Source organism: Kryptolebias marmoratus, linkage group LG18 (genome assembly GCF_001649575.2).
Source record: "Kryptolebias marmoratus isolate JLee-2015 linkage group LG18, ASM164957v2, whole genome shotgun sequence".
Lineage (NCBI taxonomy): Eukaryota > Metazoa > Chordata > Actinopteri > Cyprinodontiformes > Rivulidae > Kryptolebias > Kryptolebias marmoratus.
Genome location: NC_051447.1, coordinates 13810989 through 13826778, shown reverse-complemented (window position 1 = coordinate 13826778; position 15790 = coordinate 13810989). Strand labels below are relative to the sequence as shown.

At 36.0% G+C, this 15790-nt stretch overlaps 1 protein-coding gene across 5 annotated transcripts in view; it reads left to right on the top strand.

Moving 5' to 3' along the window:
• The window catches only part of grm8a (glutamate receptor, metabotropic 8a), a 254348-nt gene that overhangs the window by 201127 nt on the left and 37431 nt on the right, over window positions 1-15790 (top strand). For all 5 annotated transcript variants that reach the window (XM_017414877.3, XM_017414878.3, XM_017414879.3 and 2 more), the window contains one exon: window positions 8972-9175. In XM_017414877.3, the coding sequence (XP_017270366.1) occupies window positions 8972-9175 (204 nt within the window). The remainder of the gene's footprint in view (window positions 1-8971; window positions 9176-15790) is intronic.

Here is a 15790-nt window from a genome sequence, read left to right as displayed (position 1 = left end):
CACAGCACTTAGCCATTCAGTGTTCTTGCATTAGTCTTACCTCACTGCCTTAATGCATTGGTTTGTATATGTATTAGATACAGCAATGCGGGCAAGTTAGTGAAGCACAGCTTTTTATTGGTTTTGTTGGCACCAAGCTCATCATGGAGCCTTCTGGTAAATGAGCCGGGAGATTCGAGCCAAGTTCTGCAGGTGTGCAAGTGTTGCTTGTGCGCATCAGTGACGCAGGATTAAAGGCACAGGCTTTAGTTATAAAACATATTGTTATTTTGATCCTCCTGGTGAAAACCAAGGTACTACTTTAAACTAAGAATCTCTTTATGAAAGATTTAAGGTGGTATTTTACTAGGCTGTGGATAGTTGGTGAACATTATTCTCCAGACGGTATCATGATGTTTGCAGAGTTCTTAATTTTCCTATGTGAATTGCAAAGGGTCGCAGTCCTGACATGTTCAAAACATTTGTGTGACAGATTTTCTCTCAAAATAGTCATAGAGTCAATGTGGGCATATCAAACCAATCACCAGAGCGCAAGAGAAGTACTTTGACTCCTGCACAGTTCTCCTCTGACAGAAAACATTGAAGGCAAATGGATAAATAATTATTGTATAAATGGTCCATATCTGCCGGTTTGTATTTCAAAAGTGTACCCCAGCAGATCAAGGTGGTTGGAAAGCAATTCAAGGTTAACAACTACATGATGTGCATGACTAAGAATGCAGCTTTGCAAGCCATGCACACACCGAACAATGTGTCAAAATGAGTTGCTCCCCCTGGTTGGAAAAGACATGTTTACTTAAAGTATCTCAACTCAATCCTATTTAAGTCACCCTCTACTAAAAATGTTTAATGACAACATATTTCATAATGCTTTGTAACATTATTTTATCTTTATTTTTTGGTTGTGCTGAATTCTTTTAAAGGAAAGAAACAAATATTAGAAATTCCATTCAAGCTTGAAGCTGGTTACTTCAATCAAAAATGACTTCTTCTTTTAGTTTTCTTTTGCTGTTGGTGTGCCAGGTCAGAAGATTCAAGAGCGTTGCCATTTAAGATGGTAAAATATCTGTTCCAAAATCAGGCTTTGAATATTGAGGATAATTAAAACCAAAAATAATGGTCAACTATACGTCAAAATATAACTCATCTCCTTTTGTATTGAAGAGTTTTTATAGTTTTTACTTTATGCTGCTTGTCTATTTGATTTATATTAGTAGATGAAAGGATGTCAACTTTTTATCACCTTTTTGATAAATTATCAATAAGATGCATTTTTACAGATCAAGGCACCAGGGCAACACAAATATTCAAACACAAAATGTGAAAATAACTTGCAGGCAGATCTGAAGATATTTGCTGCCTCATGCAGATTTTGGTTTGCAAGACTTTTTTTGATGACACATGAAAGCTACTTTTCATCTCTGCCTCTGAGTTTTTCAGCTGCTCTGCTTTTTTACCCTGGCCTAGAATTTTTTAGTGCAAATCCTTTTCTCCTTTTCCATGAAGCAACCAACCAGCCATGCTGCCTGTGGTTTCTGATGTCATTAACAGAGAGCTAAAAGGCTGAATTTCATTTAGCAGCTGCTGGCTGGAAAATGGATTGGAGAAGAATACATGTAAGACAGAAAGTTTAGATATCATCATCTAAGCATTTTTGTTTATCTCTTGCCTCTTTTCTTAACATTTTGTTTAATATTTATGCATTTTTATCAATACACTTTTTATTATTAATGTTATTTTGACATTTTAAAGAGTAGAAATCATATATTTTACATCTATACCTGCTGACAGTGGGGGGTAAAAAAAAGAAATTTTTAAGTGATGGTGCTACAGGGCAGCAGACCATGGACAGACAGCTCTCACAAAAGCTGCACCGTTGTGAACTCTTCACACTACCAAACATACTCTTTGCTCCCGTTTCCCCACCTGATGCAATCTCAGGAAACTGAGACAGTGGTGTTTCACCAGTTAGCACTACTCAGAACGGTAACAGTCATTTAACTGTCCTGAGGCTGGATTGCGTTTTCTTGCAATACGTTGATTAATGATGCATCATGTCATTTCACATCTCATAAGCACCTCGGAAAGAAATTCTCATTATTGCATGATGGTTTGATCTATGGCTCGACGTGCAACACTCTGTATTGTCTGCTTTTCTGCTGAATGGGAATTTGCACGAATACTGAATGCCAACAAGTGTGAGCAGATAAGATGCATCAAAAACAAAAGACACCTTCAGCTTCAAAGATAAGAAATCCAAGTTTTTTGTAATGAGGTCATAAATCTAGTTGGGGGAAAAACACTTTATACTTCGTCTAAGACCTAGTATTCCTTGAAGGAATGAATATTGCCTGATGACTTGCACAACAGTTTTAAACAAAGATCGTGTGCAGTTTTAGTGCTCAGAGTAAGTGTCAGGGATAACTCTCAGCTACTACCTCACCAGATTTTAACTCAATATCTGTGAAATTGACAGAACTGTAGAGGGTTTTGTATGTGTTAAAGTGTGTGTTGTGGATGACTGTCAGCTACTATCACACTAAATTTTAACCTGATACCTGTGAAACTCACAGATGTATAACCAGCCATTTTTTTTACTAAGATCATTAAGTCAGGTTGAACTGGGTTGATTCCACTAATTTAAAAAAAGTCAAGTTTTTCTTCTTTTCAAATTTACAACTTTGCAAAATTTAAGTATCTCTTTTATTTCAGTCCTGTTTTACATGTTTTATTTGGTCATACACAACCTCAGATTACTACAACAGCATGTTGCGATTTATATGATTTGAAAAAAATAATAAAATAAAAGTGCAAAAACGTATTTTGTTTTTTTAATTGCTTCTGTCAAATTTAAGAAGACATGAAGTAAATGTAGTTGTGTATAAACATACAGGTAGAAGCAGCATAGCTAAGAAAGATGAATCAACTGTTTAAAAAACGAAATAATAATTAGGCAGCAAGATGTTAAGCATTTAGCTGTTTAGATCCTAATCACTGTCTGCTTCCTAATAAGGTTTAAACTACAAACTACACAGCTGAAACCATAACATAATCAAATTTTGTTGCTAAAAGATATTTTGAGAGCATCAGTGCCACCCATGACTAGTGTAAAGGTATGCTTTTGTGAAATGACTCACTAATCAGTGTCTTGTTTTGCTTTATTTATGGACCATTAGCATAATTAGGTTTGTGATTATGGCAGAACATTAGACAGACAGCTCCAGGGCTTTTGGTTTATTAAAGAGAATAAATAAAAGCTGTTCAGAGTGTGAAATTCTAACATATGTCATCTGGTTTAGGTGGCACAGTGTACAAATTCCCATGAACTTTCAATCTACATTTTCATTGTATTTTGCTGCTATTTTTCTGTAAAGTGATAGAGGTACACTGTATCACATTTAAGTTTTTTTTTTTTTTCTCTCTTAGGTACAACTCTTCTTTGATTAACTGAGAGGAGTACAGTAAATGATGCACACACTGTTGTACTGAATGTCAATAATGCATAAATATTATTTAGCAACAATGTGTTGTGGGGAATTAGCATTAGCCCAGGCTTATGCATTGGCCTCTTGGATCACAGCTTAGTTGATGAGTTGCAGACTGTGAGACCACTGAGTACAGGATTTAAAAGCCTAAACAACAATAAACAGATCATATTAAATTACATCTCGTCCTAAATTAAATGCATAGTTAGCCACGTCAACTCAGCTGAGTTCTGCCCCATGCCTCTTTCGGTTCCAGCTTGATGAATTTCTGAAAGTTAGGCGGCCCAATTAGTGATTTTTTTGAAAGACTGTCCCCAAATCAGTCTGACAAGCTGTTTCAGTGCACTCTGACTTGAAGTTTCAGTACTCTTTTACCAGTTTATTTTGTTGCATTTTTCTTGTCAATAAATTAAATCTTAGTTGAGCTTCTGAACAGTTGCTACTGTGCCAGTTTTCCCTCTGCACCCCCACTTGTTGATCCTGTTTTGAATGCTTTTGTTTATTGCTTTGAAGCTGGTAAATCCTGTTGATCTCAGTTGCTGCTGTTTCATGCCTGTTATTTATTGATTTTTACTGACAGATATGCTCTTCATTCTACTGCTGTTCTCCTCGGGACTCTGTGTTCTTGAATTTGTTAACTTTAAATTGTGAGGAAAGGAAGGTTTGGTAGTTTTTGTTGAACCTTTAGATCAGCTTATATCAGGTTATGCTGCTTTTGCATGGCAACAGCTGGCAATAAACTCACTATGGCTGTTGGGCACAGAGCGGATACAAGTAGGATAAGCATACACAAATTATGTCCAAGTTTGGCTCTTCTGAAAAGATTTCCAAGAATGAGATTTTCTTCCTGCTGTACACTTGGATGTAGAATACATCTGTCAAGTGGTCTGAGTTAAGTCATGCATTACCTCAACAGATGAGAAGGAAGAGATGAGCAGCAGCAAAGAGGTTGTCAGTTCATAATATCCTCAGGGCAAGACAGGAACCTGGAGAGTTTGCCTTTTTCAGGTCTGCTTCATGCTGAGTAGGAAGCAATTTTACAACCTTTTAGCCTGTTAGAGAGAGACACACCAAGACTTCTAAAAATGAGAACCAACATTCAGCAAACTTTAATACTGATCAGTGTTTACACATCCAATTTTCAATATTTAACTTTTTTATGTCTGCACATAAAGCATATGGACAGCATGCATGGCTTTGAGCTGCACTCAGCTTGGTGCAACTTAGATCAGTTCACACAGCACAGACATAAATGGTTTGGAGCACCCAATATGCACTGCATCCAGATCTGATTGGTTAAGTTTTTGTCAATTTTATTTGTCTTTGCCATTTTTACCAGTTAAGATGTCTTAAACTGACGTGGAGTAAGTTTACAAAGTCAGTAATGCTTCACACATACTGTAGACTTCATCACATCAGTGCTGGATACGTTGAACAAAGTAGGGCATCTGTTTATGTACCTCCCCAAAGAAGACCCTTTAAGAACATACTTCAAATAGACTCAGACTTCAGGAACATGCATATAATACATGTTTAAATAATTAACTTACTTCCAACCAGACTATCTCTTAAATTCTCCCATTGCACTGTTTTAAGTGATCCTCTGGTAAAGTGATTTAAACAATTTAAGTGTTGGAACATATTGAAGGCAGACATTCATTGACTTTATTTAATTCAAAATCTATATTCATTGTGTTGAGTGGTGATTGTTTCAGGATTAGTCACAAAGGGCAGTAAACTGGGCTCCCAGTTTGGATCCTTTAAATCTGTCAGCCACTTAGCTGTATTAGCTTCACCTGGTTGGATTTTTCTTATAGTGTTTGTTCACATAAACAAAGCAGTTGGTCAAATACAGCATTACACTTGCAGTGCTAGAAAGAAGTTTAACTTCGCTTATCAACATCAATCATATTACTAAGGCTGTTGCCATAGTAACACCAAGGTATGACTAGAATGTTGAGCCTTTTTAAATCTTTTGGGTTAGTCATATAAAACCCACATTTCCAGAGAGTTTGGGAGGTTCTAAGATCTGCACCTCAGGAAGACCAGCCAGCCATGCAAATTCGCTGAATCTTTCAGAAAACATAGATGCCCTGAAGGTTGGATATGTCTGTCCAAGGTTTCACAGTACCTAACACCATTGATATTTTCTCACATATGAAAACCAATCTAAGCCATGAGCATCGATGGATTTTCATCAGCATCATAAATGCTGATAACAACCACATTGTTTTTCTTCTCATCTTTGGCACATAGAGCTAGAGCTTTATTTATCCATTTATTTTATTTGTTTTGTTGACTTTTTTGACCACAGAACATGTGTCCAGCATCTCTTTGTGAATTTGAGATGAACTCTTGCCCACAGAATTTGGCAGCATTTGTGTGTGCAGCTGAGTTATGGCTTTTTTTCATGCATAATACAGTTTCAGGGAACAGTTTTGGATACAGCAGCAGCACCATGTGTAATTACAGTAGGATGACAAATTTTCTTGCAGCCCTTGCCTGAAGGGTTGGAGGTATCTTCCATCCATCAGTGTTCCCAGTCTTAACACAGATTTTTACAGACTATCAAAACCTTTTACACTATTATTTATAGTATGTGGTGAAACATCTTCCCATTTTTTATAACTTGGGTTTGAAATAAATGTAATTGAGTTTGGCATAAAATGTTTAACAACATTCCATCCTTGCATTAAAGGCTAATTATTTATAATGTTTAACCCCAATTTGACACTCTGGCCTGTCACAAGTTAGTTTGCAAGTCATACAGTTTTCCAAACATAAAAGTGAAGCTCATTTTACTCTTTTGCTTGTGTCTGACAGAAATGAAGACAACAGAATACTGATTTGACCATAGTTCTCAAAAACTGGGCTTGTGGCCAGAATTTTATATGCTAATGAGAAACGCTTCCTTTCACTGTCTGCTGAGGTGTGAATGTGTGTAAATCAGAATGCCAAACAGGTCGTTGATGAAAATAGAGGGGGTAATGGCGTTTGTGTAGCAGGTTTTCTAATGAAAAGTCATAAGGTTATTGATGTACAACAATGAGTCAACCAGTTAATATTTGCAACATTTTTTTTCCTCTCTTTTTAATTACATGAAGTATAGTGAATTTAAATAAATTTTAATGTAATGTCCTTAACAGACTGTCTTCAGGTTTGTTTGACCTTTTTGAGTCACTAAAAAAGAAATGCACTAGTATAGCCACAATCTTGGTAGGTTCCATGCCTTTCACTGTGTTGTTTATGTACACGTGGAAGACATACGTTGTTAATACATTGGGCTGTGTCATCAGTCCAAAAATGCAAAGAAATAATTTTACTTAAATCATGCAAAATGTGAAAACAAACAGAAATAGAGTACAGTATAATGAGCATCCCATGAAGCCTGGTCACTCATTAGCAGGGGGCAAAACACCAACTCAGCAGGTTCCTACAGTGATAAAATTGCCAAGTGATGTAATCAATCTAGTCAAAACAGTACATAATTGCTTTTTAGGTAAATAAATAATTTACATGACTACTTAATCTAACTAGGGCTCAGCTACCAGTCTGGAGTTGATTTCACTGGGAATAATAAATTAAACTTGTATAATTTAGCTTTTTCCTCTTAATTCTGGAAATATTTAGGCCTTCTATAACATGCATTGCAGCATTTAGACATAAATATGAAGTAAATGTAGTGAATGTGTGTATAGCCTATACTGGCCCATACTATATTTCACATTATTTAGTAAATAATACCATAAAGTAGATAAAAAAGGTTGGTAGACTAATGGCTATTTAGAAAAATTATACTAATATTAATGTTGCATTTTCAGTTAGTGGGTATTTGCCTACCCTTGGTACCCAGTAATTAAAGCAGTCTAGTCTATAAAGAGTGACAGTTCCTGCTATAATAGTTTATTAGACTAGAATTTCGAAAGGAAAATAATAAGTATAAAGTAATATCACATTCTTTTAATTGCAGGTTCCAATAGATATAACAATTAATGGCAAAATATTCATCTTATTGGTTTAGTTTAGTTTTTTCTTTTTTCTCCTCATGTCTCCATAGTAGCATGAGCTCTCGCTTTGTTAGCATAGACTGTGCTGTGGTTGGCCATTGCAATGGTTTTTTGTTTTGTTTTTGTTTTTCAGTGCTCTAGATCATCCTCATATCTGTGCTGCCTAAAAGCAACCTGATTTGGTCTGAAATATTAGGTTCAATAGGTTTTGACACGCTGGGAGTACTGGGTTTTGTTATGAGGGAGAGTGCAAACAGGTACCTGCCAAAGAGTTTCTTCTTCATTCCCACATGCACACTTTACTTTTATTTCTTGACCCACACCCAGTTCTTTTATCCAGGAACTGTTAGGACTAACTTCCCTTTCCCTCAAATGATCACTGTCATGAACAAACACAAATATGGCCATGCATACAAACCACCAGACAGCTGCCTATAACAGTAGATTGGATTTCATTCTCAAGACCTCATTAATTCCTTATGGGTGCTCATATTGATTCAGGGTGCCTCTGGTCTTGTTAATTCAGCTCAGTCCAGATGGGTTTGGATTCAGTTTGTGTTGCCCGAAGGTGACTGTTGCTTGTAAAAAAATAAAAAAAAAATGGGTGAATATGGGCAAGAAAGATACAGAATGGGAAGGAAAGAAAAGCAGAAAAGATCAAGGGTATTTGAGAAAAAGAAGTAAAATACAAAGCAATAACAACAAAGAATATGACTTCAGTTTGAACTTTTTAAATAAAACCAGAAAATTATTGTCGGTTACTGATTTCCATCTTAGCGCATCAAAGAGGTTTTATTGTAAACTCTTGTTTTCAATAACGCATTATGTTAAAAGGCAAATTAATCCCTTTCAAGAAACTTCAACTGAAAGGATGTTTGGGTTTTTGTGTGTGTTGAATACTTAGTGTGTCAGAGCGAGATGGGTGCTTACAAGTGTATTTTGGCTTTAAAGACCAAATGCAAATATGCAAATATTCATTAGCATTGAGTAAACCTAAAGATTCCTTTGCAATAATTAGTCTGCAGCAATAGGAGAAGCTTATGTTCTAACAAAGGATAAACAGATGCTTCTGGCAAAAGCAAGACTATCTGAGCCTGAAAGAATATGAAGTGTTCATGTCCCCGCCAGACTTTTTTGGCCATTCTCTCAGACACAGAAATGCCATTATCAGTAGTTCAGAAGATGTTAAGAAGGAATATGTTGTTCTTTCTTCTGTAACTTTGCTGCCAGGGTAAGAATGGACTGAGAGGAGTTATTTGTCATCATCAGGCTGAGCACTCTGCTGCCTGTCTGCTGGTCAATCTGTCTTGAACCACATTTTCATCTCTTTCTCTATCTTTACTCCTTTAATAGTTTTTATTTTGTTTTCTCACCTAGGCCCACCTTTTCTGTTTAAGCTGTTTTTTCTTAACACACAATTACACAAGTTAATTAGTCTAAGGTACTCTATTTTTACCTTGTTCTGTTTTGCTCCTACAGGTTTAGAAAAAGTTGGTCGTGACTCCAACTATGAACAGGAAGGGAAGGTTCAGTTTGTGATGGATGCGGTGTATGCAATGGCACATGCTCTGCACCGCATGCACCGGGAGCTGTGCTACGGGTACCCAGGTCTCTGCCCACGGATGGCCAACAACATAGATGGCAAAGAGCTCCTCAGCTACATTCGTGCTGTCAAATTCAATGGTGAGTTTTGGTCTTGTTTTTACTTCCAGACTCCAACACAAATGCTGCAAATAGTTTTCTCAAATATCAAGTTAAAAATGCAGAAATGTAAGAAGAATGTGGTTTTAAATGTGACTGAATGCTGACAAACATTTACATCTAACAGCTATACTTAGTTTTTAACATTCATATCATTAAACATTTTTTTACTGTTTCACATTTAAGCTGACACTTGTAGACAAAGATATCAGCAACAATGTCAAATTTAGCAGCACCTTTGTTTAAAAATGCACAAGTATATTCCTAGAATTATTGTTAAACCTTTTTTCTATCAAATTTAATTTATGAGCAAACACAGAAAGGTCCAGACTTTTGAGATAAAGAAAAGGATCATTTAATGTGATCAGTGGTACAAAGCTTAGAGCACAGGTCTTAGTTATTTGAAGAAAAAGGTGTAACGAAAATGTCTTCCTCAACAATTCTTCAACAAGTTCCTTCTATAAACTTTTGACCTCTTAGTATCCTCATCGGTTCACATTCCTAATATTGTTTTAAACTTGGGGAAAATAAACTGAATCCTGACATAAGTGGTAATAAAAAAAGCTAATTTTATTTAATGTTGGGTCACACTTTGTTAATCCTGAATAATGACCATTTATAGCTTATTGGAAGTTACTTTGCTTTAAAGTGAGCAGGAAAGACATGTTTTTTTTTAGTTACTTTAGGTAAAGTGTCACTGTTGTACCCAGTACAGCCTAAATCAATTACCATTTGGTGCTTTTGTCCACTGTCAAACATGAAAGCAGGGCAATAATATTTTTGTTGATGAGAGTATGTTCATTTGTACCATTAGTAAAATACCTTGAATCAAAGAACGGCTTTTAATGAAACTCGCATACATTTTGAGAAAATAATTAATAGGTTGGCATCCAAAACTGGTTAAGCTTGGAGTCAACCAAATTCAAGACGGTCACAACAGCAAAGCAATCTTAGCAAACACAAAACAAATTACTGTAACTATAAATTTTAAAGATACTGAGATAAAATTTTGAGTGGTAGTAGCTGGGATTAATCTTCATCTTATACTCTGAGCACTAACTGATTAACTGATTTAGTACACCTTGTTTGTCTGTTAGCAAAATATCTCATGAACCACTAGACAGAATTTACTGAAACTTGTACAAAATAATCATGGGATAGACAACTACAACTGTTTCCCTTTTAAAGTCAATCCAGTTTTAGATGGCTTTCAAAGTCATTCTTAGCCCACACACAAATGGCTGTAGCTCAGTCAGTTTAACACATATTGAGCTACAATTTGATGTGGTAGTAGCTGAGAGTGATTCTCAATGCATACTCTGAGTATAGCATCTTGCAATGTCGTACAAGTTCCGTGCATAATATTATTTTCAAGGTTTGACCAAAAATGGCCTCAACTCGATTATATCTCAACATAAGCTGATTGAAGTCTAAAATTCTGACATGAAGGGCAGGGTGATATGCATACCTTTAAGGAATGCTCTGCCTTTTACTCCCATAGAAATGGTCAAAAGACATCTTCTTTTATTTATTTGGAGGCTCAGAAGGCTATCATCAACCTTAAGCACACTAAGAAAAATCAGCATTTATAGGAAAAGAGAAATGACGTATAACCAGTAGCAGCTTGGCCTTATGTAGACTGGATGTAGACATTCCTACACAACCACAGTAGGTCACCTATTTAAACGGGCCTCCTTAATGTTTACTTCCTATCAGTAGGAATGATCACACCTAACTAACCCTCAGGGAGCTGGGGAAGGGTATACTGCTTCACCACTATATACAAGAGTAATAGCTGGTGATAATCTCCATTTAATGGTCTGGCAACATTTAAAGTGAATAACAATTTCAGCTGTGAGCGATGACTTTCTGCTAATGTTTCAGACATAGTTTACCCAGAAGTCTACTTACCTATGACTTTGGGATTTAGATTTACATATTCAGACCTAACATGTAGAATAAATCTTTATCCAGCTCTGGTTTTAGACATTATTACAAATAGTAGCAGAGATATTGATTTGTTATCGACTCGGGGAATGCTTACCTGTGATGGAGAAACTGAAGTGACCTAAAATTACATCTAGTAAACCTTTTACACTGAACTGAAATAAAGGAAAGTGTATGTAAAATAATTGTTTAACTCTGGGAGACTGTGCCACAAAGGTAAATGATTAGGTTATTGATTTCTATAGTTTAAACATTAGAAAAGGTTTATTTGTTCTTTTTAGAGATGGTGTCTAGTGGCCCTGTGGGTTGCCAAGCTTGTGCAATTAGTGAAGACATTTCATTGTAAATTAGTTGCTTTCTTGTGGTTTTTATTTATATTTTTATTTATTTATTGTCATCACAAAATGATCTTCATTTAAAACTCTGGCATGAAAAGCAGCAGGCAGTGTACATTCCTTCAAAGAATACTAGACCTTTATTTCTGCAGTTTTTATTTGTCCAAATGTTTCTCATTTCCAAGTAGCATCAGACTCTGTATTTGAATACATTCTTATTAATCTCTTTTCCCCTCAATGCTCCAGTTCCTACTTTTCATTTCCTGTGTTCCTCTCCGCAGTACTGCATGGAATACATAAAATCTGATGAATTACAGCGCAAGAGAGCCCCAGAAAGGTTGTTGTGTTGTGTAGATTACAGGAAGGCCTGTCTGATTTAGATGTAAGATTAAAACTGCATGAATATGATTGTGTGGGAATGTGTACTGGTGTGTGTTGTATCCCGAACCATCCGTTTCTCATTGCTTGAAGTGTCAGAAAGCAATTCACAAGCGGACGATGATTGCTCTTTCATACTCCAGCAGCAGGTTTATGCTCAGGTGTGCTGCTCAGTTATTGCTGGCCTAGAGGCGAGAGAAATCATCCTATAAACACTAGGTCACAAACTTAATCCCTAGATGAATCACTGAAACCTTCTCAATCATTGGAAGCTCACAAAATGAGGTGCAAGTGATCTTGGAGAGTAAAAAAAAAAGATTGCAGTGTTCAAATGATTTGAGAATGCAAGTTTGCCTTGTTGTTTTACAGACCGATGGCACTATCTGATAGAATACATGCACCTTTAGTCTTTCACGTTTCCATGGATATGTCATTAAATTATCAAATACAAAAATGTATTTGAAAAAAATAGACCTAATATAAGTTTTCCCTTGAGTTAGCTGTGAGTGTATGGTTTTTACAAAAAAAAAAAAAAGTTTTGAGTATGACTTGAAATTCAACTCAAACATGTTACAATATAAACCTGATATGATTGAGAAGCATAACTTACATGTGTCCTAATGAAAAGCACATCAGTTGTGGAAACTGTGGCCTGTTCAGCTTAAATCAGTGAATCATGTGACTTCTGTTTACCTGAGACCTTGGACAAACACGTCCTTTGTTGGTAGTTCAGCAACTTGAGTGGTTCCTGTTGAAAGAAAATAATTTAGTAAAATCAGCAAAATAATTATCTCCTGCTCAACAATAGCTTGTACTACTTCTTAAAAACAGCTCCTCCACATCCAGTACTCCTCTGTGTTAAAGTAAGTACAATCTAAGGGTAGAAGTTAAAAAATAATACTTAATTCATCAGCACTCTGCCAGGTTTTTGTCACACAAATATCCACGGGCAGTAAAGAAGTATTTTAAAATGGAAGTTTTGTTTGCTAACAGTCTAGCATTAATAAAGCCCATCCTGGTTGGAGCTTGGCCCCTCAATAACAACCATTCCCGACTGAGCAGTTGTAAGTTCTGGAGGTTTATTCCATCTTACAAAGGATGACAATCTGTGTGCCAGCAACAGGTACCAGCCAGGTATAGACAGGATCCAAAGAAGACTGGCAAACCAAGCAACAAAGACGCTACCGATGTTCATCCAGGACAAAGTAAGGATAGGGGAAAGTCCATTCTTCTGTTTATAGCTCACATATGGCTTTTTGAGTGGGTCACCCACCTTGCTGCCTGAATCAGACTCTAGTTTGGCTTTGGTTACCCACTGAGCGCACCTCCACATGTCCCTGACTGCCTTGATTCTAAGGAGTGAGGTCTGAGGGCCTAATGAGGTTTAAAGTCAAGCTACACTTAGAAGTTTGGTGTGTGAGGCAGCATTGTGCTCAAACCCCAGAACTCAAACTCTAGTGTAGTGCAATGGTGTTGCTCTCACCCTTGCATTAAAATATCTTCACTATCATCTGTAGTGTAAGTACTAATGCTATGCAAACTGCTGTCCATCATGGTGGAAAAACAGTTTTGGTGATGTCAGTGAACAAGCTTTATTGGTAGTGTTGTGCATGTTCAGCTCACACAGATTGAAAATAAACTCATTCACATTCATAATTTACAAGTTTCAAATTTTAACTAAATGTATACACAGCATGAACTTTTCCACTATCAATCCCTATTCATATGTTAAATATTCACAGGATAAACTTTCTTAAAAAGTTGTTTGTTGATAGATGTTGCATCAAATAACAATAACCATATGATAGTGTAGATTTTTCCTTTGCTGATCTGGTTACATCTGTTTGCTTCTCTCATATACACTGTGCTCCTATTTAATATATGTTAATATGGGCACATTTACAAAAAAGCTGCTCTCATTTACATACTTTTCTGCTGTTCTTGTCACAAAGCAAAAAAGGGTTGAAACTGTGACTAAAAATGTTCCATTGAGAATATATATTTTATCAGCCTCAAAGCACTACAAGGTTGATGCTATTGAATAAAAGCCTGTTTATGTAAGCACCGCATCAGCTGCGAAAACCTATACTCACATAAATAAAAGGCATTGTGTTGTTTGTTTGACCAAAAATATATGTACAATGCTTTGAGAGATTTTTTTTAAGCAGCAAAATGTCTCTAAGCTCTTTTGTAAGTTGTGGCTCTTTTCCTTTCTCCTCTTAGTTTCTTGCATGTGGGATCTAGACTCACTCTGTGACTGCAAAGAAAACAAAACCAGGTGTGCAAGCATATTTTGGCATAAGCTTTTTGTCTTGATGCTTAGGGCATGGATCTTTATTTTCTACAGCAAAGGAGAAGCATCAACTTTTTTTCTGCACGATTTAGCCAAATATTGCCTAAATGTCTTTCACTTTTTAAGGCAACCATTCACTTCTGAATAGTGCATAGTTTAATGTTGTAACTTGTAGCTGCGCTTAGTTCAGGTCCCTCAAGTAACAGAAAGTTAAGTTCAAAGAAAATATTAACACCATTTAAATAAACTTGTTTATGTAGAATACTGTGAATAGATTCAGTTTTTAACTCTTAAATGATTAAAAGATCAAAATCAAGAGAAGAATTATGTAAACTTCACACTGAAGTCTTTTCAATAGTCACATGTATATTTTTGAACTCTAAGGTGGAGTTTCAGTGAAGTTATTTGAGTGGAAGCACAATGAACTTGAATGTTCATTAAATAATTATATAAATCCAGATTTTTTTAATAGTCAAAGAATACACTGAAACTGCCAGAAGACAATCTGCCTCACATTGTTCTTCTACATGATCTTTTGTTGTTAAAGATTCATATACTGTATAATATATTTAAGCGTATTGTACCTATAGTCCTCTGTTTACTAGTTTTGAAATCTGAATGAATATTGTTTCTTTTTATTAACCCCAGAGGACTTACCTCAAATTATTGTTATTTTAGTCTCCAAGATTTTTTTTTACTACTGAGCTTAAACACAAACACTAGAAATATAATTTAAACCGATGTCTTTTCAAAGCTTAGGCATGCTTTTCTCTTGAGTTATGGCTTTTTGTTTCCGAGTCATGAATGTTTAAAACGTGTTGAGTCTCTGCTGTGTTTGTGCAAGTGGCTGAAGAAGAGCTACAAGGTCTGCTGGATGTTTTTGTTATCAATTTGCATCAGTTTGACATTGATAACACTAAAGAAGAAAAGGGGAAATGTCAAAGGTAGCTCTAACTGTTCATTTCACATTATAAAAAAGACTGTACGAGAAAAAGTTTGCAGGAACATGGATTCTCTCTGCTGCTGCTGCTTTGGATTCACACCGATTCAGTTGCATGAGAGAACTCGACCCAGTGAGTGGGAGGAGATGATTTTGAGTTCTTAAGGCAGGGATTGTTCTCCAGCTGGATTTACACCAAGCCAACTTAACTAGCAAAGTCTAACCTAGGAGTTCACAGCAGTGACAGGAAAAGAAAGAGAGGCACAGGTACAGGAATAAAAATAAGGAAGCATATATATTGTTGCTGTCAGTTTCTTGCGTGCTCTGTGGGAGAATTGTGTTTAAATGCTTGGCATGAAGTCTGATCTGTTCAATATAAGGTTTAAACTTCTCAAAGGCAGTATCTTGTCTACTCTGCAGTTCGGATTTTTTATGGATGAGATTTCAAGTTCAATTGCAATGAAGGCAACTAGGATTGTCAAGTTTTCACAGAAAGTAATCATTGGATGCACATCTACAACTGAATAACTTCTGTAATTTGCCTAATTTAAGTTGGCCACCAGACCCAAAAGACATGAGGAAACACAAATATGGCTACAACTCAGCCAATTTTACAGATAATGAACTAATATAATAACTAATAGTAGTAGCTGAGACTCATTCATAACATTTCTTTCTTGAAACTTTAGTGGTAATTACTAGCA